This window comes from Squalius cephalus, assembly GCF_949319135.1.
Source record: "Squalius cephalus genome assembly, chromosome: 8".
In the NCBI taxonomy this organism is placed as follows: domain Eukaryota; kingdom Metazoa; phylum Chordata; class Actinopteri; order Cypriniformes; family Leuciscidae; genus Squalius; species Squalius cephalus.
In genome coordinates, this window is record NC_137129.1 from 32,905,469 (window position 1) to 32,929,964 (window position 24,496).

General features: G+C 36.5%; 2 protein-coding genes across 2 annotated transcripts; both read left to right on the forward strand.

Annotated features, from left to right (window-relative positions):
- Positions 1-371: 371 nt before the first annotated feature.
- Positions 372-12,810, forward strand: slc9a3.2 (solute carrier family 9 member A3, tandem duplicate 2). Its single transcript, XM_079877996.1, has 16 exons — positions 372-902; positions 5,227-5,529; positions 5,719-5,879; positions 6,023-6,101; positions 6,452-6,629; positions 6,734-6,954; positions 7,069-7,271; positions 7,459-7,548; positions 9,528-9,598; positions 9,680-9,809; positions 9,983-10,143; positions 10,324-10,438; positions 10,581-10,754; positions 10,959-11,010; positions 11,130-11,210; positions 11,533-12,810. The coding sequence occupies exons 1-16, from the start codon at positions 635-637 to the stop codon at positions 11,730-11,732; spliced, it is 2,487 nt and encodes an 828-aa protein (XP_079734122.1). The 5' UTR covers positions 372-634; the 3' UTR covers positions 11,733-12,810.
- A 1,359-nt stretch (positions 12,811-14,169) lies between these two features.
- slc9a3.1 (solute carrier family 9 member A3, tandem duplicate 1) lies at positions 14,170-24,143 on the forward strand. Its single transcript, XM_079877997.1, has 17 exons — positions 14,170-14,484; positions 16,355-16,657; positions 16,883-17,043; positions 18,794-18,872; positions 18,975-19,152; positions 19,290-19,510; positions 19,666-19,868; positions 19,977-20,066; positions 20,840-20,910; positions 20,998-21,127; positions 21,322-21,485; positions 21,708-21,825; positions 21,913-22,086; positions 22,167-22,212; positions 22,906-22,977; positions 23,689-23,947; positions 24,031-24,143. The coding sequence occupies exons 1-17, from the start codon at positions 14,259-14,261 to the stop codon at positions 24,047-24,049; spliced, it is 2,514 nt and encodes an 837-aa protein (XP_079734123.1). The 5' UTR covers positions 14,170-14,258; the 3' UTR covers positions 24,050-24,143.
- The last annotated feature ends 353 nt before the right edge of the window (positions 24,144-24,496 follow it).

Sequence of the window (24,496 nt, forward strand, 5' to 3'; positions counted from 1 at the left end):
AAAACCTGTCGCTGTAGTTTTTTGCCAAATACATTAACCAAGTTTAGCGTTTTGTTCTTCCATCATATTTAAAATAAAATAAAATAAAACATTTTTTTTTTTTTTTTTTACATATTTTCCTCATATTTAATTGGTTTAATCGAACTTGTAGGGTCATTTAATACAAATATACCCTCTGAACATCACTTTCGGCCCCTACTGTATGTGCACAGTATAGCTTTCAAGACAATCTGATATTTAGGAGACAATGGTTTGACTGTGTCTTTGCCATACTGTATGTGTGGACCTCTGTTATCATCTGACTCTTGGCCCAAGGTGTTTGAACCCGCCCCCTTCAATAAAGAAACACGTTGTACAAATCCTTCAGATGAGTCCCACACAAAATAAGTACACACCTGGGAGAGACAACAGGGAGGGGCCACTTACTACCTTAAAAGTGAATCTTTATTTTCTAAAAGGAGGGACAATAAGAGAAGGAATGGACAGCATATACATGCCAGAGTCAATCTCAGACTGACAGAGCGAGGAGAAAGACACCTTTTGATGATAGGAGCTTAGAAACGCCAGGATTCAGGATTGGCTGCATAGTTACAACATCAATGAGAGCTAATTAATGCAATAGGCATCGAAAAAAATGTCTGCTATGGCGCTTCTACGACGGTTTGCACTTCTTCTAGCATTATTGATCGTTTTCAGTACACCATGCAAGGTTGCAGCATTAGAAGTAGATATTGCTGAAGTAGGCTCTAACTATTCTTCAAAGTCAACAGCCACTGAAACCTCAACCAACGTTACCTCTACGACCATCACTACATTACCTATTGTCATCTGGAAATGGCATCATGTAGAAACCCCATACCTGGTGGCCCTATGGATATTGACCTGCTGGCTCTGTAAATTAGGTAAGCCGAGCTCATTACTGCACTGATACAATGTTAGTATATTACAAATAGCAAAGGAAAATAAGAATCCACCGTAATCATTTTTGTCTGCATATAAAACTTGACTCTGACTAAGCAAAATCCAACTTGAGGAATGCTGGTTAAGTTAAGGTTTGCTCAAATGTTTGGTAAAGATAAAGTTACAGAAAGTTTTAAGGTATTCTTTGTGAACAATCTTTACCAGATAATGTGGATATTTTTCCATGCCATCTGGCAGTCTGTATTGTGATGCTACCTGTTCACCCATTGAGTGGCAGCTTATTGTCAAATGGGAATCAAAAAGGTTATCTGATATCTTCAATATCAGATTACGGATTAACATACTTAAAGCCTGTGATAACAAAAATCACAGTCATTTTACGTCAGACGAAAGCTCCTCAAATTAAACCAATGCAGTCTCGACAAATACAATACAAGCATTTTTAAACGGATTTAATACTTTGATGCAGTAACTAACACGAAATCACTTTTACGGATTGTGATTACTTTTGTTAATGGTAATTAAATTAAAAAAAAAAAAATGGTAATGTTGAGAAAACAAAGGGGTGAGCTTCAGCTTTTGTCTTTTGGCATGAATTCACAATGAAACCTGGCACAGCTCACAGACACAATGTGCGTGTATTCTCATAGTAATAGAGAAGGCCTGAAGTTTTTACAGCGTTTGCACTCTTCTCACTTATCAGGCCATTTGTTTTTCTATAAAATGCTGCCACAAAGATAAAGCACAACGAATAAAGCTCGCTGGCTTCTTGACACTTTTCTCTTATAAAAGTTAGACATATTTGGATGATTCAGAAGGCGGATTTCTTCAGACTGAACAGTTACTCAGTTACTCAGGAATCAGTTTCAAAATAAAGTATGCCTGCCACTTAGAGGCTTCATGGAGGAACTGTAGACTAATACAAATTGAATTCCCTGACACTCATTTTTACATTCATGATTTTTACTAGAGTGATTGAGTATGTGTTTTGTACTTTTTTTTTTTTTTTTTTTATGGACCCAGAAGCACGCAACACGAACAAAGTGCCAGTGCCACTAAGAGCTCCACTGAATGGGTGTTAAATCAGGTGTAGAAGTAGGCGTAGATGGTATTAAGGGGTTTTAATGGCAGAGCTTGAATAGCCTTGTCGAAACACAAAGAACTGGGGGAAGATTTTGCTTTTGATACTGGCATAAAATGACGATAATGGACCAGAGATTTTCAAGTGTGAAAAAATGACATCCAAATCTTATTTAAAAGGAGACAGAATGGACCAAAAATTTGCGAGAAATACAAAGAGCACGGTGTTGTGAAGGTGATGAGTCAAGTTTAGATATAGGCGAGACCGGCTAAATGTTTTAGAGACGGAAAAGGGAAGTGTTATAGTATTTAAGAAGATTTTAACTTTATCAACCACAAAAATAGAATAAACTGTATAGTAAAGTAAACAATAAAGTAAATAAAGTACAATAAAGTATAACAATAATGTAAAATAAAGTAAAATCCTGTTTATCTTGTTTATGTCATAATGACTGACTGACAAAATAAATGATGACTTACAGAACAGTCAATTTATCTTTAGTTTCACTCAATATGTGCATATATACATATGCATATACACACACACACACACATACATATATATATATATATATATATATACATACACACACACACACACACACACATGCATATATATATATAAATATAGCTGCGAGCAGCGATGAAGGGCCCAAGACGGTGGCACCGCCACCCCGGTGCCTTTAGGGTAACTAAAGGCTTGGGCCCGTCATCGCTGCTCGCAGCTATATTTATTTTTGTTTTGTTCAAGCAAATATCGAGTTTTGTCGATTAACTCCGAATTGATTAATAAATTGTGCATATCGTGTAATAAATTAAGATTCAAATGTTTCATAAATTGACAGCACTAATTCTAACTCAAAACATAATGTTAAAGTCTGAAGGTGAGTGATAACTGTATTTCTTCAATTTTCATGTCAATGTGACCTGCAGTTTTATATTCAAATTCTGCATGTGCAAAGATCCAATGTTCATAAACTCACATAGACTCGGGCAATTGCCTGTTTTCAAGGAGCAAATGAAGTATATAATTCAGATTTAGTTCCAGGACATGATCTGTAACACATGCATTGGCAGTCATGGGTAAAGCTGGAGTGATCTACTCTCTGAGAAATTAGTGTTGAAACAATACCTTACTGCTAGTTAATTATGTACTACATTAAATAATGAATGGCTCACCTGAATCTTTGACTTTCCTCAAAGGCACAGTCTCAGGTCAGCTTAGTGCATGAAATAAGTCTGAGACTTGACATTAACACAGTATGATTTTTTTTCTATTACTGCAATAGTCTAAAGTATAATGTTCATTTTTTGATTAAAAATTGCTGTAAACCAGACTAACTTTAACACAGACTCAACTAATACACACTAAAATAACCAAAAAAAGCTAAAAGACTAAAACATCAAAAATAACGAAATACCCAATTATATAGTTTAAGAGTTGTCTTGCAGGAAATCAGAGCGGTTTTAACTTCATGGTGTCATTAATACTGTCTCTATACAAACTAACTAACTAAATAATTTGTTCTCATGTGGACAATTTATGTAAGAGACAATTTATGTCTCAATCTGTTCTGTCCTGATCACCCCATCATTTCCTGTCGTATCCACAATTTGTATTACAACAGTGACAAAAGTCAAAAAGGTAAAAATATACAATACCTGCCTTTCAATTATTAAAATCCTTGTTTACAGTTAATAATTGCATATAAATCTGAGGGTAAGAGAGGATTATGGCATTTAAAAAGATAGTAAATGTGTCCCTGAAGTGTGCCGTGCAACATAAAGGCAGCATAAATGTATTCATAATCGCAGGACATGATGTATCACGTACTCTAAAATGTTGACCATTGATTCGCACACACAGAAAACTATTTAAATTAAAATTCTGGTGTTGTCGAGCCGGTATGAGGAGGACTGCATGCTCATCGCACAGCTTGACAATGATTCGAGACATTGAGAAAGAACGGCATCAATCATTACTTCAGATTTCCATAAAAGATGCATGCTGCTATTTTAGTATTCACAATTGTTAAATCATTTTAGCGCACTCGTAAAAACATCAAGTCAAGGTCACCCACAGCATAATGGATGTGAACGTCCCCCTGAAGCTGTAACTTTCCTGACTATTTTTAACAATGGGTGTATTTAGTACAGAAACATATACAAGAGAGGGGTCAACAAGGTGCAGAACAGTTTACTAGTTTAAGCCAGATCTGTTTAGTAAGCATTATACAGCCCTTAATGCTCAAACTACTCCAGACCCAATATTCCAAATAAAAATCGAATATAGTCTATAATTGTTTGTTGGTCAAACAATTGCAGGCTATGTCAAGGCTGAATGGACCATGATAAAATAATGCGGATCAAAGTGAAATTATCCTGTTGCATAATATCACTTATATGCTACAAAGACATTGCAAAGTACAGTAATTGTGGACATTCAAAAGCATAATCTCATTGAGATGAAAGCATGACGGGCCACGTCTGGCGGTAGCAAAGCTTTTAAATGCTGTAGAAATAAACCAGTAAAACATGATCCCATAGGAAAGGACTCTCCACTGTTTTTCCTACCAATTGGTAATTGGTAAATGTAATTTCCTACCAATTTAAGTGTTTTGCTTAAGTCTTCTGCTTCTCAGATTTGTCTCCTGAGGAAAAGATCCCAGTAATCTCACATCTCAACGAAAGGTGCAGAATTTATAAAGCTCAGATTGTGAAGATGAACCAAAGTTTAAGATTTCAGTGTGAGCTTAAAGATTTCTCAACAGATGCTTTCAAAAACCAATTAAAATATGAGTGCAGCTCCATCTTAGGTGAAGTGACATGCTCTTTCCATTGTGGAAGAGAAGATACAAGCAATCCATGAGACATGGTGCACAATATAGAAAATATCTTTACCCTCACTATATAGTAACCTACCTTAAACACTGAGCAGGATGAGCTCTCCATCTGCCTCTAACTTTCTGTCCTGTGGAAGAAACACCAATCAGTGGCACAGCTTCACAAAGTGAGCTTAATATGCTGTAGTGATTTATGGTCTTAAACATTAATATTTAGTATTAAATATTAACATGTTTGCCTGCTGATCACAACAATGCTTAAAATGTGTTTAACTATAGGCAATTTTGGTGAAGAATCATGTGACACTGAAGACTGGAGTAATGGCGGCTGAAAATTCAGCTCGTCATCACCTGTTTCTCTATCTTTTTTCTCTTTTTCTAGTGTGTCAACTAAACCATAGTTTCACCAGTGTGATCCCGGAGAGTGGCCTTCTCATCATGCTGGGCTTTATTTTGGGAGGAATCGTCTGGGGAGCAGACAAGGCGCAGACTTTCAAACTGATCCCCGTCAATTTCTTCTACTACTTGCTGCCCCAGATCGTCTTGGATGCAAGTTACTGCATGCCAAACAAACTATTCTTCAGCAACCTGGGTGCCATTCTTGTCCATGCCGTTATCGGAACGTGTTGGAATGCGGGCACAGTGGGCGTCGCTTTATGGGCTTGCTATGAGTGGGGTGCAATGGGTAAATATGAGATTGCCACCATAGGAATAATTTACATATTAAAATATATCAAAACAGAAAACTGTTATTTTAAATTGCAACAATATTTAAAAAAAATAAAAAATCAAAGAAATTAATAAATGCAGCCTTATATATGGTATGAGAGAGAGAGTGCCATTTAATAAAACAAACAATTTGGCTTACCCTCAGGGCCCCTGAACATCGGCGCTCTGCAGTTCCTGTTGTTTGGTGCTCTGATGTCCGCCGTGGACCCGGTGGCCGTCATTGCCGTGTTTGAGGAAGTGCACGTGAATGAAGTGCTCTACATCCTGGTGTTTGGAGAGTCACTGCTCAATGATGGCGTCACAGTGGTGAGTCTTAGTTTTTCTCAACAACTCTTTTTGAGTAACCATGACTTGTTCATTTAGAGATGTACTTGACTGTCAAGAGTCTATCTGATGGCTACTGCATCCATGTAATATAACGCTTCTCTCTCTCGTTCTCTCGGTCACAGGTGCTTTATAATGTGTTTGATGCTTTTGTGTCTCTGGGAGGCCCAAAGATCAATGCTGAAGAGATCATCAAAGGCATAAGTATGGACACGGACCTTGGGGTCCAAAACTCTCTGATCACTTGTGAAAATGCTTCTGTTTTATGCTGTTCCCTAATAAACATCTTGTCATGGCTTTTTATTTTTATTTATTTTATTTATTTTTTTACAAATTGAGCCAACTGATGCAGTGTTATTTTAGGACTAAAATAAAAGAAAATGAGAAATGTTGCCTTGCCAACTAGCTGAAATTAAATTAAGTTTTTGTATTTTGTTATATTTCAGTGTATTTTATTTCAAGTATTGAATATGTTTTTTATGGTTTTTCATTTTAGTTAATGATAATAACCCTGATTGACACCCCCTCGCAACACACTTTTTTTGCTCTCCTAGTTTCGTTCTTTGTGGTGGCATTTGGAGGCTCGCTTGTTGGCGTTGTGTTTGCCATTCTGATATCCATGATGACCAGGGTCACCAAGAACGTCCAGGTCATCGAAGCCGGCTTCATCATCGTGCTTGGCTACCTGTCTTACTTGACGGCTGAGATGCTCTCCCTCTCTGCTATACTTTCGTAAGGAACTCAATGCTTTCCTGATAAATGCAGATAAATAAATACATTATAAATTAGTAAATGAATGTAAACAATTCCTAATACTGTGGATTTGTGCATTACAGTATCACTTTCTGTGGTGTTTGCTGTCAGAAGTATATCAACGCCAACATGGACGAGAAATCGGTCTTGACGTTACGTTATTCTCTGAAGGTGTTGGCCAACGGCTCGGAGACCATGATATTTGTCTTCCTGGGACTTTCGGCCATTGATAAAAACATCTGGGTTTGGAACACTGGCTTCATCCTCCTTACAATCCTCTTCATCATTGTATTCAGGTTCATGGGTGAGACATAAATTCCTTGTAAACTCTGCCTAAAACTTTATTGTAAGTATTTTGATGAAAACGGATGTTTTTAACTTCTTTTTTGACAGTTTTTACAAATCTTTTTATAAACAGGTGTTTTCTTCCTAAACTGGATCTTAAATATGAATCGACTGATTCCTATTGACATCACTGACCAGATTGTAATGAGCTACGGTGGTCTTCGAGGAGCAGTGGCATATGGACTCGCAGCTTCTTTGGATGAGGCTAAGATCCCAGAGAAGAATTTGATGCTTGGTACAACGCTCATTGTGGTGTATTTCACAGTCGTTCTTCAGGTACGTCCCTTCAACCACTTGTTCTGACTGTAGAGAATGCATGGTATCCCACTGCCATTGCCATCACTTGAATTCATAAGGCCTGCAAGAAATTATGAAAGTGGGCTTTTTGTGATGTTCCCAGTGGTCCCCATCTGACAACAGACATGGATTAACTTGAAGTCATTGTGTGTGTGTATTTTTTTAGGGAATCACCATGAAACCATTTGTTCAGTGGCTGAAGGTTAAAAAAGCAACTCTATCAGATCTGACACTCAATGGAAAAGTAAACAACAGGGTAAGCAACTGTAATGACACATACTGTATTTTAAATAATTGCATATATACAATATGCATATAAATAATTTCATCAAGTCATAATTATATGATATAGTGATAAAGTCATATTGATAAAATAACCTTACCTTAGACCTGAGGTAAGACTTTACCTCACTGCTATACTGTCAAGACAAAACTCCTACAGGATTACATAAAATTGTAGTGTAGGCTATAGGAGAGTCGGGTAGATTGGGGTAAGATGTCCCCTGCCTAAACTTATATCTAAATATGTTACAATTGAAAAGTAAATCCACATTGTTATAAGGGGGGCATCTTCCCACATCCTACCACATATGATATGAATTACCTGGCTCATTCATATGATATGAATGAGCCAGGTAATAGGTTATTAAATATCTATAAATAAGCACTTCCATAATAATTCACATAGATTCTTCCTTAAACACAATTAAAATGTATTTGGTGGTTCGTCTTGTCATATTGAGTGCTGTCCCTTTTATCAGTAAACCTGTGTTGTCACCTCACTTGAGTATTCGTGTTGTCTTTGACGTTGAAAGCAGCTTTACCTTCGGCATGTAGGGTGAATATTTAGATGTTCAGGTCCAACGAACATTCGCAAACTTACGTGGGTGAAACTACTGCTCTCAAGCTGTGGTTAGTTAGAAGCATAAGTTTCTTGTTAAATGACACGTGGACTTAAATAGATAATGCCCTCGGGCACAATAAGCAACCTAACATTCAGTACATTATATTTCATTCTATTTAAATATATGAACATTTTAATCCATATAGCGTGTCGGAAATTAGCTCCGTTTTTGAAGAGTGCGCAATATGCATAAAAATGCCAAGGGAACTCCGGATGGAGCATGACGAATGAGGGAACCCGCGATGAATCAAACATCAAATAAATCAAAATGACATGGAACAAAAGCAGTGAAGTCATTAGGTGCCATGTTCGTTACAGCAGTATATCGGAAATCTCAATAAGATCCAATTAACAGACTTATTACCCCACCACCTGCGGTGACGTCCTTATAGCGACAGGCCAACGCTATCTCACGACCAATTCGTACGAATTCGTACGAGTGATAAAAAAGTGGCTAATTCGTACGAATTCGTACGACCTCACTCGTACGAATTTGTACGATTTGTCTAAACCCACGTGATGGGTAGGTTTAGGGGTGGGGTCAGGGGTAGGTCATTCGTATGAATTCATACGAATTGGCAATTCGTAAAATATGTACGATTTAGCAAAAATCGTACGAATTCGTACGAGTGAGGTCGTATGAATTCGTACGAATTGGCCACCTCGTAGAATTCGTACGAATTGCCGGGAGATCAGGCTGGACAGGCCCAAATTGTTGAACCATGTGGTTCAAATAGAGGGTTCAAATCAAACGACAGAGGTGCGACCATGTTGTAGGCTACTACGATTTCGGGAAACAGCCATGTTGGTAAGTTTCTCCAACAATGAATGCATCGTTAGGTAGTTACTAGTTCGGGAAACGCACCCCAAACAATTCAAATTAAACTAATTCATAAACAGATTCATCGAAAAAAAAACTGATTCAAAAAAGAGTCATTCATTTCCAAATCGGATATCGCTGATTATAACTAGCCTAAAATCATAGACTGAAATGTAAATATTTCTGCAAATGAGATAAAATATTGTGATGAAAAATGTAAACTACCATGCTTCTTATAAAACAAAACTACTTCGATAGCCTTCTGAAAATATATATGATTTTAAAAATAGCAACACTGGTCTGACCTCAGTGCTGAGAAATTTTGTAAACTAACGGTCTACTCTAGCTATACATAATAACACCGTGTACAGTTTGTCATTATGGGTAGAGTTTATACACTGCAAATATGATTTAGTGCATGACAGTAGTTACACTTAGATGGACAACATCTGTAGTGGTAATTTTCAACATAAAAAAAATCAAGTATATCATTGTGTATGTCTCTCTATAGACTTTCGAGCACACACTAACAGCGATGGAGGACATCTGTGGCCGAATGGGAGATAACTGGTGGACCAGACAGTGAGCATTTAACTTTATAATATATATACTTTATATTTGAGCACTTTTACTCAGTTTTTTTTTTCTCCTTCTTTTTCTTAGTTGGAAAAATTTTGAAGACAAGTATGTCTGCTGGCTATTAATGAAGAGCGATGCCAGAAAGCACAACGACAATATATTTGGTGCCTTCCACAAACTCAATCTTGAGGACGCCAAAAGCTATGTCACTGAGGTGAGAGCAAAACTACTAATTCAGCATAGTACCGTCTATTGTATTAATGTTTAGTTTACTTGCTGAATGTTCTGTTTCCATTTTTACACACAGTAACTCATTTTATTTCATTATTATTTTCTCAGCTACTGAATGATATTAAGAATGTACTCAATAGTGTTTTTCACATTTAGGGTGAACGCAAAGGTTCTTTGGCTTTCATTCGTAATGATGACAATGCCTCTGTAGACTTCAAGAAGAAGCTTGCATTAGAGTATGCAAATATTATGCCTGACATGTCTGACATGTCAGAATATGACTTTGGGATTGACAATGTTCCAGTGACCTCTGGCATGTAAGTATTTCATACTGGATGCATTCAACTTTCCCGCATCATGGATATTGTTGCCCATTCATCATTGTAGTAGACTATTGAATACAATTCCTCTATGTAAAGAAAAGTGCAAAGGTTTTATGAGTTGAAAACTGCACAAATATCTAGATGGCTAAATGTGTTCTGCTTCTTTCAATCTAGGAAGAACCAGATTCCATCTGTATCCCTGGATATCCATGAGCAAGACAGTAAGAGCATGCCTGACCTCAATGCCCATCATCTACTAGAGCAGCACCTGTACAAGAGCAGAAGATATGTAAGAATTGTCCTGCTCATACAACATGATTATCTTTTTTTACATGGAGTATTGTTTCCTTATCAATATTTGGATCAATATGTCTGCCTATGGCTGAATCTCATTCCATCTGAATCCATCCATTTGTCCCATTTCTGAACAGAACCGTCCCACGTACAGTCGCAGTCACTATAAAGAATCAGAGAATCCAGACGAAATGCAGGAGATCTTCCAGAGAACCATGAGAAGCCGTCTTGAGTCCTTCAAATCAGCTAAGATGGGTGTCAACCCTGCTAAGAAAATCTCCAAACATCCCAAGAAGGATTCGACTCATAAGGTATTAGACTTTAATGTCCTGCTTAAATGTAAATGCAAGTTTTCACAGATTTTTTCCCCCACATTTTACATTATGACTGTTTTCAGGGAGGAAAAAAAACATGACAACATGCGAAAAAAATACTTTAAATTATATGTTAAATACAGAAAAAAACGGGTTTAAAAATTTGTGGACTTATTTTTGTTCATAATCATGTATTTTTAGCCTAATGGAAAGCCAGCGGACCCAAACAGAATCTATCCATATGGAGATGAAGGTATATTTCTATATTTCTATAATAGCTATTACTTATACATCACTATTTAGTTTTAGCATTTAGCTTACTTTATTCTAAGTGTATGAATATATTGATGAAAATGATTTTTGTCCTATCAGATTTTGAGTTTTCTGCAGACAGCGCCTCTAGCAGTGAGATTGCTGGTAATATCCGCAGGAGAAGCACAAATGCACCTGCAGGTAAGAATAATTTTGTGTAGCTACGTACTGAATTTACGTGACGTATGAACGTCATAGTGTGGCGGCACAGTGGCTCAGTGGGTAAGGTTAGGTGGCTCATTGGCCGTAGCAGTGTGTGAGTGTGTCCCATGGTGTAAAACCTGTGCCAAATCCAATGTGTGTGTGTGGATAATTCTGATAACGTATATATATATATATATATATAAAATAAAATGTACAATATAATCTTACATAAAGTTTGCAAGTGAGCAGAAAACCTATTATTAGAGGGTTGTTTCCATGGTGTCTCATTTCAACATCATAATTACTCTAATTACTGCAGCTGGTGTAGATAATCCAGCATTCATACCTGAGACGGACACCTCTGCACCCATGCGAAACCCACCCTGGCAAACCACCAACCTGAGACATCAAGCAGCGCTGAGGAGTGCCCGCTCCACAGACTCCATCGCGATGGCTAATGCTTCAGCTGATGAGAAGGCATCTGAGGAAAAGCCCGGAAAACATAATACTAGATTGTAATCTGATATATTTTCATTCACCAACATTAACCTGCCAAAAAAGTGATTAGGTTAATCCTTTCATGTCAGGCTGTTATTATGTCATGAGCCCAGAGATTAGGGAATCATAGTGTTGAATCATAACATTTCTCCTATATCTTTAAAAGATATATAAATATGAAGGGAAGGAAGAGAATAAATACGGATTTAGCTGAGAAATTGTCACGGAAGTACTTATGTTAGTGGTTATTGAATGTTCTTGTGGGGTTTCTTTATACAAGCCCACATTTTTGTGGAAGCTATTATGGCACTTTATCGTATTTACACCATGCTAGAAAATTTGCAAATGTGAAACTCAAAATACAAAACCATTACTCTTATACATGTTTTGTCAGAGTGCCAAATCAGAACTGAGTAACAATTGTTCTATGTTCAGGTACATCTTGATATTTTTTGACCTTGGACAAGTTGGTCTATAAATTCAGCATGTTGTATATGGTTATTTATTATTATATGATTATTCTGTGGGTGCTTCTTTGTAGTATCACAATATCTGTTTCTGCATTTCTTTATCTTACAATGATTTATTTTTGAGTTTGACTCAAAGCTATTAATGTTTTATTAGTAGAATGAAGACCATTAAAATGTAAGTCATTAAAAATAATAGTTTAACAGTAACTTATTCATGTATGAATTTCATGCTTTATGAGAATTGGTGAAATCTGTCACTTGTAATCAGTTAATAGTGTCTGATAAAACTTGTATTTCAACTGTAACTCAAATGTTTTTTGAGTAATACAATTGAAATAGATACAAATCAGCAAATAAAAAAATTGCAAAGAGCACAAGAACAAAATGGTTGTCAGTCCCTTGCATTTAAAGCTGATCTGAATGATATCAATATTGCATTCATCATCCATTATTAATATATTCTGTTTTGTTGTAATTGTTGTAGCCTCAAGTGAAAATGTTTTAATAATGGTTTAATGAAACCGTTTTGAAATGATACATAATATTATTATCGTGTGTACATTGCAGAAATCATGTTTTGTAAATCATTACACAGACAAAAAGAAGTAAAAATCACAGAGCAGGATTTGAACAAACACACAAAACACCCATAAACCCTTAGAATGAACAATTTCCCATAAATCCTCACTTATTAACACAGCAGAACATAAAGGAACGCATAAACTAAGCAACAAAAATGCAGTATTTACTCAGTTTACAGCGACTATAAAGAGTTATTGTGTCAGTGACCTTTGTAGATATAAAACATTGTGGAATAATAATACTTTTTATTTCATTTTCATTTCACTTTCAATAGGGGAGTTTGGGAGTTGTGTTGTTTTGCCTTTAGCCTTTCCACTTATTTTTCAGTTCAGTAAGTAGTACAGCTGTCTTCTCAGGATCTACGATTAAAGCCAACACACGCATGAGTACAGGCCGTACCGATCACTTCCTTTTTTTTTACGTCACATTCAGACGGGGCCACATAAAGTAACAGTTTAACTCAAAATGTGTGGAAACTTTTTTTTTTGTAACTGCTGTACACTAGAACCGCCAGAAGTCAGCAATATGATTTCACAATGGTTTAACGTCCTTATAAATTAATTTTGTAAATCTGTATAATGAGGTGGGGACTTTAAATGAAGTCTGTCATCATTTACTCACCTCATGTTGATCCAAACTCGTTTGACTCTCTTTCTTCTGTGGAACACAAAAGGAGATGTTTAGCAGAAAACCCAAGCTGCTCTATTCCATACAGTACAGGAGGATGGTGAAAGGAATTGATTAAAAGAAAATCATAAAGGTTTAGAATGAGGGTGAGTAAACAGTGTCATTTTTGGCTTAACAATCCCTTAAAATGGTCTAAATGACAATATTGTTTTCCTGGGCTAACTATTGATTGAACTATACTTTAATAAAATGTACTCAACAACTTTCAACTTCAAATTCCTGTATGTATTTTAGAAAGTCTCACAATGCAATTTTCAGTGAACATGTTGTAGAATCTGGACGGAATATTTGCACCAAAATGTGCACTAAAAGTCTTCAACATAACAATGCAGCAGTACGGGCTGTTAAAGTTGGCTGAACACTAACCAGTGTAAAACTTTTCAACGGAAGCAGAAAGAGTAATCATCAAAAACGTGACAGAGTAACAGTCCAGTGACGTAGATCTCAGCCCCCTTTCTATGTAACAAATTAAAGGCTGACTAGAGATTTCAGCCCTACTCTTATTACGCTCTTAGATTGAACCACTGCTCTCACCAGGACCACAAACGCAGAGGCACAACTGATGAAAGCACACCCAAGTCTACTTAGAGAAAATGACTGCAGTATTAAAAGAAAACTAACTAAAAGTGGAAACTGCAATACTTTGTTTCTCCGTGGACTTTTCATTTCAGGACAACCAAGCAGAAAGAGCACACTGGGAACCTTTTCTTGGACTGGATTGTGAGATTTAGTGAAGGACAACTATAGTACACGCAGTCTGGAGAGGAGAATGATACTGTAAGTGCATCTTTAACAGTCATCCGTCACAATGTCGAACTCTACTTATCTCTGCCTGAGGGCAGTTTTCCTGGTGTGTTTTGTTCACCCTTTAATCCAAGGACTAAGCGCAGATGCAAATGTGGTCCAGAGTCCTCGTCATCGTCTGGAGCCGAATCTCACTGGACTTCCAATAGTCACATTTGAATGGCATCATGTTCAGACCCCATACCTGGTGATAATTTGGGTATTTGTGGCTGCCCTGGCTAAACTATCAGGTATGTATCTTCCCAAGTAACAGGGAACATTCTCTGAATTGTGGCCAACGTTCTGGCAAGGTTCTCTCAAAGCTATGAACAAATTTTCTTCCAGTAACATTAATAGAATGTTTGTTTAGAGTTATCTGGTCTTTAATAATGTTCTCAAAACTTTATCACAAAAACTATATTTATGCATTGTTCATGCAACATTTATTTTTCTGAAACAGAAACGTCCAGAGAACATTCAAAAGTAACATTCCCATAATGTCTACAAAATGATAAAATGTCTTCCCTAAATGTTCACATAACCGAAAAACATTTTGAACGCCCAGAAAACATTCAGAAATAACATTTTCATTACTTAAGAACGTTAGTAAAAAAAAACAAGTAATAAAAACTCAGTGAGTGTTTTAGCGCAATTTTCTGACGTCATGCGATCACAACACTAAGAGATAGTAAATCTTTTTATGTTTTTTTTTTTTTTTGTGTGCGTTCCCGAGATTAGACCTTCCTTAACATAATGCCGAAAACCCGAAGTCTCTAGGTGGTCTGGTTGAGGAGGAGATAGAAGTGCAAGATTGGTGCGCACAGACAGAACAGAAATCATGAGTTAACAATCGCAATTTTGTCCGTAGGAAAATTGCGCTAAAAAAATCTTAGAACATATTTTTTGTTAGCTGGTTTGAACTATGAAGTAAAAATTTTATTGACAGCTAACAAGTAAGAAATAAAATCTGTTGTGTAAGATATTTGAAGACTTGCGTATATAATTAGAGACAGTGGTATTCCTCATGAATGAATTAAAGAGTTTGTTCTAAAGTTGATGTCATACTTTAATGAGAGGTTGAATTTCAGTTCAGTTGAGTTCTGAGAAAGGAAGATGATCTCTTGATCTCCTAATACCTAGGAAGTATAGAAACAATACGGTGTAACTTGACAAGTCCTGCGAAAGCTCAGCGATTCACATGAAATAACATTTTACGCACATTGCTATGTAACAGGTTTATAATGAGCCTTGTGAATTCTATGGTTAGTACTGGTATTCTTACCCTCCTTCTCTTATCAGTATGGAGGGATATAAACTGTCCACAGATGAAATATGTGTTCTTTCCTTACATGCTGTTAATGTTTGGGATTGGTTCTTCTTCCCTGTTCAATCAATATGATCTCAAAAGTGTGGAAGAAAGAGGAAAAAGATTAAATAATATGTGCTGTGCACAATTATTATATTAAGAAAAAGATAATTTAAAATAAGTAAATGAAATAAGAATTAAACCCAGACAGCAAAATAGTGTTGATACAGACGTGGGCCGAATCTGGGCCGACACTATGTTGCTGTCTGAGAATGGAATTAAATTAAACAGCTTCCAAATACCCGAGAATGAAAATGATAAATAATTTAGTTCAAATGAATCCTGATGGTTTTACATCTAATTACAGATGATATTCAGCCATTGTCTGAAAATATAGAAAGAAAATGATTGATGCATATAAAGATCATCTGCCAAATGCATAAAAGCAAATGTAACTGTATACATTTTACATAATTTTGAATTGCAAAACCATTTATAGAATCTTTGGGCATGGCTCATGATAATTAATTGATTTACATCTTTTTAAATTTAAAGCTCACAGAACATACATATGGACACCATATGAACTCTTGGATAATATGAGGAGACCCCCCAAAATACATTAAATAATTCTAATAATGCTAATAATATTAACCCAATCCACATCTTGAGCATAGTTGACTAAAAGTGATTTCAAAGCATTCATTTGAAGCATATAAGACTTAAAATTTCTCATGACCAAAACATAAGATCATGAGAAATATGAACTTATCATAAAAAATAATATCTTTCATCTGTTCTCTCTCTGTATCTAGTGATTGAACTAAACCATCATGTCACCAGTGTGATCCCAGAGAGTGGAATGCTCATCATCGTGGGCTTTATTTTGGGAGGAATGGTCTGGGGAGCAGACAAGGCACAGACTTTCAAACTGCTTCCTGCCACTTTCTTCTTCTACTTGCTGCCCCAGATCATTTTGGATGCAAGTTACTTTATGCCCAACAAGCTATTTTTCAGCAACCTGGGTGCCATTCTCATTTACGCCATCTTCGGAACCTGCTGGAACGCAGCCACAGTAGGCCTGTCGCTTTGGGGCTGCTATGAGGCCGGAGTGATGGGTAAATTCAATACTGTAATTTTCTGCATAATTTAATGCACATTGTGTGTCTTTTGCACAGATCAAACCCACATAATTCCTCTTTAAACAAAACAAGGGTATACTGTGATGCCCTTGTTGAGCCTCAAGGGCAAATATGCCCTGCATTGTCTGCAATTATCAGTTCAGTAGCTTTTAGCATATATAGAGAATATTAAATTAATTTGACAATTTCTGTAATCATCAGGTAACTTGGACATCGGTCTCCTGCAGTTCCTGTTGTTTGGTAGTTTAATAGCCGCGGTGGACCCAGTGGCTGTGATTGCCGTTTTCGAGGAAGTGCATGTGAATGAGGTTCTCTTTATCTTGGTGTTTGGGGAGTCTCTGCTCAATGATGGCGTCACAGTGGTGAGTAATAATTTCCTAAAACGCTCTAAATGCCAGGTGTATGTTTTGTTGCATTGTGTTTGTTCCTGTCTTGACCTGGTTTCTAGTCTTTCATTCAGTTCACCTGTTGCTTGTTATTTAACTCATTTGTTCCTTCGTTTAGTTCTGTTATAAATACTCCCTGTTTTGTTCAGTTCTTTGTCCTGTCTCGTTATTGTTTCTGTAAGTGGTTGTTTTCTGAGTGTCTGTTCTGTTTGGATTAAAAGACTATTTTCTAGAATTCTCCTTCATCATTCGCTTCCTTGCAGTTTTTTTCCTTTTCTTTCCCTCATCCTCATTTACCTACCAGCAGTGCTGCTGCTATGCCTTGAGCAGAAAGACCGCTCACCTTTCTACCACACAAGCCTCAGTGGTCCAAGGCACGCCTTAGTGAGCGGACCCAGGAAAGGTTTTTCCGCATTTGTAGAGTGGGTGCTGGTCAATAACTGATCAGCTTTCACCATCGTCCCCGAGGAGCCCACCAGCCCCACTCCACCTGACCCAGTCAGCCATCACCTAAAAAACACACAGAGCTGAAGCTGAACTCCACCGCAGACACAGAGCCAGCGTCTGCTGCAGAGAACGTGCCAGGAAACAAAGCTGAGCCATATACCACCCCGGAGCCTCAGCCCAACAATGCGTCTGGTACGTGAGTAGACAACAACACCCATCCCCGAGGGAGTTCTGGTGGCATTCGAGGGCATGGATGGAAGCCCCGCCCACACTCCCATTGTGGTGAATGTGCTAAGCCTAGCCTCTGGGAATTTAATGTAGGATTTTGGGGAGGTAATTCCCCTGTTTCTCTTGTCCCCTTTGGTCCTGCCCAGCCCAGAGTTTCCTGTGTCTCCTGAGTTTCCTGTTTCTGCCAAATGTATTGTGTCTCCCAAGTTTCCTGTGTCTCCCGAGTTTCCTGAATGCCCACCCAGCCTCCCTCAGCCATCTCGCCCCACTCCTATACCAGAGCCAGCCAAGTCCCCAGCTTCACCTTGGCACGAGGATCCCGTCTCCGCCTCAAGCCACAGAGTCCTTCACCTCGGTCCTCCAACCCATTGGCTCCACTTTGGCTCAATGCTTCCTCAGCTCCACCATGGCCCGTCATCCCACCGGCTCCACCAGGCTCCCTTGTCCACCTGTCTCTGCCTAGGTCAAACGTCACCCTGGTTCCACCACAGGTTTCCAGGCTGCCGGTTGCACCTCTGCCCTCCATCCCTTCGGCTCCACCGGCCTCCGTCTTCCCTCCGGCTCCAACGTTGTCCTCGGTCCCAGGCATCTTCCGGATCCCCACCTTCTGCTTCTGGATCCTCCCTCCATCCAGTCCCCCATCGACTGTTTTGTTTGCCCTGGATGGTTTTTTCTCTCTCATGTTCCACATCCTCCTCCCCCGTCTCCCCCAGACCTTGTACGCCGCCTTTCCAAAGGGCATACTGTCAGGAGTATGTTTTGTTGCATTGTGTTTGTTCCTGTTTTAGTAGGATGTTCGTTTAATGTTGTTTAAATGTTATTACTTTGTTTCAAAACGTACAAAGAACATTCAAAAATAACATTCCCATAATGTTAAAAAAATTATAAAGTGGAATGTTTCCTTAATGAGCGCATAACCAAGAAAAAAACATTTTAAAAACTGGATGTTTTGAACATTCAGAAATCATTTAGAAATAAAGCTGTAATAACTTTTAGAGAACATTAGCAAAACATTTTCATGTCATGTTTTTTTTTTGTCTTTCTTTTGTAGGTGCTTTACAATGTATTTGATGCTTTTGTTGCTCTTGGAGGACCAAGGATTGATGCAACAGAGATTATTAAAGGCATATGTATGAATACTCAACTCCACCCCTCATACATATTTATGAAACATAATAATATCCTTTCATTTAACTTGAAACTTATTAATGTTCATTTTTATGTTCCTACAGTTTCATTTGTTGTGGTGGCATTTGGAGGCTCGTTTCTTGGCGTTGCCTTTGCCATCCTGCTGTCCCTGCTGACCAGATGCACCAAACACATTCAGATCATCGAAGCTGGCTTTGTCTTTGTGGTGGGATACCTGGCTTACCTGACAGCAGAAATGCTCTCTCTCTCTGCTATACTTTCGTAAGAGTCTCTTGAACAATGTAACACATACAGAGAATTTGGAAATATACACTAATACAACATGAATTTAGGCTCAATGCATTATGTTTCAAGCAATTAATTTAGCTCATGAAAAAGATTGGCTTTCTGTGTCACAGGATCACTTTCTGTGGTGTCTGCTGTCAGAAATATGTGAACGCCAACATGGACGAGAAATCGGTCACAACGGTTCGCCATGCCATGAAGGTGCTTGCGAATGGCTCCGAAACCATGATCTTTCTATTCTTGGGCATTACAGCCGTTGATACGGACATATGGGTTTGGAACACGGGTTTCATTCTCCTCACTCTCCTCTTCATGATTGTCTACAGGATCATAGGTGAGTTTTTTTAATTTATTAATTAAGCTTGAGATAGAACAAAGAATGATGGAACAATTAAAATACAGACAATTATATTAAAACCCCTTTCTAAAATAGACAAGGCATCCTTCCTGTTCTTAAGACAGATTTATAGATTTGTTCTATATTTTCAGGTGTTTTCTTGTTTACCTGGATGTTAAACAAGTTCAGATTGGTTCCCATCGAGGTCATTGACCAAGTTGTAATGAGCTACGGTGGCCTGCGGGGGGCAGTAGCGTACGGATTAGCAGCCATGCTAGACAAAGACAAGATCCCAGAGAAGAATCTGATGATTAGTACCACACTCATTGTGGTGTATTTCACTGTCATTATTCAGGTTAAAAACGCACCCATCACTCTTATAATGATTATGAGACTCTAAATGGTTAGATATATTTTTTTTTTACTGTCCTGTAGTTAAATAATGTGTGTTGTTGGTTTTTAGGGAATCACAATGAAGCCATTGGTTCAGTGGCTCAAGGTCAAAAGAGCAGCTCATTCGGACTTGAAACTTGTTGAGAAACTGAACAATAGGGTAACTATAACTGGCAATTATAATAAAAATAATAATTGTAATTTAAAAAAAAATATATTATGTATTGTTTAAATATGATTTAAACACGTTTTTAATTTTTTTTTAAATATGATTAGTTTGTTTAAATATGATACATTTATTTAGATGTTTAATTATATATTAATATTTACATGTATTTTTTAAGTGTGTGTGTACATTCGTCATGTTTTTATTTTTTTATAGTAAATGTATCTGAATGCAGTTCATAAATATTATTTTCAATATTTAATCTTGAGATAGTACAAAGAGTGATAGAACAATTAATGCCAACATAATTTATGTATTAGTTTGTTTAAATATGATTTAAATATTTAAATTTAGTTAGAACTAAATGATGTATTTGTTAGAACTAATATAAGTATTTATTTATATATTAATATTTACATGTATTGATTTTTAAATGTGTGTATATATATATATATCAATCATATTTGATAAACTAATACATTATATATATATATATATATATATATATATATATATATATATATATATATATATATACATATATAATGTATTAGTTTGTTTAATATGATTTAAATATAAAAATGTAGTTTATTGGTTATGAGTTTATTGTGTTTATTTAAAACTATGTATATATATATATATTTATAAAATTCTAGTATGTATATTTTTATGTAGTTATTTTTTATTTTATGTGTTCATTTTACAAATTAATTGTTTTAGAATTATTATTATTATTTAATTAGTCATGTTTTATGGTTTCTTTGTAGGCAATGGACCACATCCTAGCAGCAGTGGAGGACATTTGTGGTCGTATTGGAGATAACTGGTGGACCAGAGGGTATGCTTTCCTCCCTTCTGTGAATAACCTCAAATATTTATATGAATTAAATGTGTTAAAATTAAATGTGTTGATACTCACTCTCAGATGGAAAAGGTTTGAGGAGAAGTATATCTGCAGGATATTGATGAAACCTAAGGCCAGAAAAAACAAAGACTACCTCTTTAATGTCTTCCACAAACTCAATCTGGAGGACGCTATGAACTACGTCAGTGAGGTGAGATCATTGGCTTCATATGTCGCATAATATTGCCTTTTTTTTTCTTTTTTTTTTTTGGTTATCAGTCATTTTAATTATGCAATAATTTCATATACAAGCATAGTAGATTGTATTGCAATACACCTTTGCTTCAGTACTGTTACTGTCAACAATAAAGAAGATGTATGTTACCTCTTTCTTTCTTCGTGTAGGGTGAACGCCAAGGTTCTCTGGCCTTCATTCGTAGTGATGAAGCAGCCAACATAGATTTCAAAAAACAATATGGTTCAGAATTTGCAGATGTGATGCCTGATATAATGGTTGATATGTCAAATTACGAGTTTGGGATCGAAAATGTTTCAGTAACCTCCATTGTGTAAGTGCACTGACTATGTTGAAAACACATTTAAACAATTGCTTAATCAATGTTGATCATAAAACAATTATGACTAATGAAGGAGAGGAATAATCAGATCTAGCTACATGTGGGACTAAGAATCTTTGCTCTGCACTGCACAAAGAGCTGAAATTTGACAATTAAATTCCTAGATGGCGAGACGTGGCAATAATAAAGATTGTTTTGCCTCTTGTTGATTAGAAAAGACTCTATTCCCTCAATATCCCGGGATATCCATGGGCAAGACAGGAAAAATGCGGTGGATGATATCAATGCCCATCATCTTCTACAGCAGCACCTGTACAGGAGCAGAAAGCATGTATGAATCGCTCTTCACCAACACACACAAACACATGCATAAAGTTTGCATCTCATTTGGCCTATCTGATCCTCTCTTTCTGAGCAGCACCGTCACAAATACAGCCGCAGTCAATTCGGCATCAACCAGAGTGAAGACGAGGTGCAGGAGATCTTTCAGAGGACCATGAGGAGCCGCCTCGAGTCCTTCAAATCTGCTAAGATGGGTGTCAACCCTGCTAAAAAGATCACCAAGCACCACAAGAAGGAGCTAACACAGCAGGTATCAGACCTCCATGACATCTCTTTCAACCAAATCAGTCAATTATAGGATTGCACCTCAAACTTTATACATATTTTCAGATGCCTAATGGACACCCAGAGGGCAAGGACCTGTATGGAGATGAAGGTAACAATATTTTATTTATTACTAGCATCATTTATTAAGATTTATGACACTGAGAAACTGGCTACAATTATTATTATTATAAATTCAACTTAAACAAATATAATTATACATATAATTTAAAATATTAATATATACATAAATGTATTTCAATATTTAAATCATATTTAAGCAAACAATAAATAAATTGTAAAATAATGTATAATATATAAAGGTATTTCATTTAAATAATTATATATTAATATATAAATAAATATTGAACATATTTAAATTGCATATAAATATATATATATATATATATATATTTTTTTTTTTTTCAAATATATGCGCTGGAATATAATAACATAAACTGACTAAATATAAATAGATATAAATAAAAAGAAAAATCTTAATCTTACAAAATACAATAATTAAAAAAAAAATATGTATGTATTTATTTTCAAATATATGCGCTGGAATATAATAACATAAACTGACTAAATAAACAAATACATCTTTTTTTTAAATAAAAAATCTTAATCTTACAAAATATAAAACATAAACCTCCTCATCATGGTATTCACTCAAGTAAAATGCACTTTATATAAGCAATGGCATTTTCCACTATTTATTTAATTATTTATACTTATTTATTAAAAATTTCTTCTCTATTTTTTATTTATATATTTAGTTAAAAGCATGTTTTTGTCTTTTTAGATGACAGTGCTGTGGGCAGTGAGACTGGTGCTGTGAATAGTACTTTTATGAAAGACACATATACATTTGGAGGTAAGAAAAGGGTCGGAACAGATGTTGCTTTGTACATAAAGAGCGATAAATCTTTACAATAATGTATTGTTAACCATTCTAAGCTATTCGTTTGGGATGTGCTGTTAGAGACCCCGGACAATAAAATGTGATTTTGTAACATCATATTCATAATGTAATATTTTTAACACAAATGTAATATTACTCACTTTATTAATACTCTACATTTGTGCAGTGTTTGTGGGTTTTAAGGTATTTTTTAAATGTTATATAAATAAATGATTTTTTTTAAAATAGGTTGTGTGCATCTTGTGTGTGTTTTCTGCATTTTTTTGTTGTTGTTGACAAATTATGTAATTATTATGTCTCCTATTGAAGTCTCTGAAAAAATATATATATAAATTTGAAAAATTCCTTAAATTCACCCAACACTGCACAAGTAGGGTAAAACATTAATAAAGTGAGTGATACTACATTTGTAAAAAAAAACATCACATTTATTGTGTGGGGTCTCTAGAGACCCCGAACATCCGGAGTGTGACTTTTTTTTCATGCTAACATAGAACCAGATATCATTCCAATTTATTTATTTTCGTTTGTAGAGCTAGCAAGTGTCAACCAACATATCAAGTCTCATGCCATTTAGATATTTTTTTTGAAAAAGACCCCAAATAAACACATTTGCATAAGAAGTTAACGGTTTGTTTATGTTTCCTCCATATCTCATTAAAGCTGGCATAGAGAATCCAGCATTCATGCCAGATATGGACAGTCCTACTCACAGCCCACCCTGGCTAATGGAGACTGAGATGGACATGGCTGTCGCCCCCTCCCAGAGGGCCCAGAGACGCCTGCCCTGGACGCCCAACAGACTGCGGCGTTTAGCACCCATGAGGATCAGCACCTGCTCCACAGACTCCTTCCTGATGGCTGATGTTTCTTTAACTCTAGAGGAGCACGAGGAACAGCCCCAAGGAGACAATAAGGACATGTGAGTACACATTCACCTTTAACAACACTCATCTGAAAAAATATAGGTGTATTGTTACTGACCATGTTTATTTCTGACTGCAGACGACCAGTCTTTGAATAGATACAGGACAATTAGGTGGCATGTGACAAAGCACATCCACAGACTTGACTGTTCCTGTACCGTCAGTAAAACTCTGAACTCTGCGGGACAGTTTGGACACCCCTGGTCTACAGATTACAGTCCAATCTAAATGAGGTGGAACAGGAGAATTGCTGCAGGAAATCCCACCAAAACTGCCATACGCCAATGAAATTTGCACGAAAAAAAAACCTAAAAAAACAAAACTGGATGTTTCCAGCACTTTTGTAGAATTCATTTAGAATCCATTTAGGGCAATATACTCATGTTGAGTGCATAAAGTAGTAGAAAAAAATTACAAGTTTCTTACCTGTGTTGACATATTTCCCATTGAAAAAGGAAGTCTGGGCTTTAAAGGGGTCCTATTATGCTTTTCTTTCTTTAGTGTGTAATGTTGCTGTTTAAGCATGAAAAAGGCTTAAAGGGGTG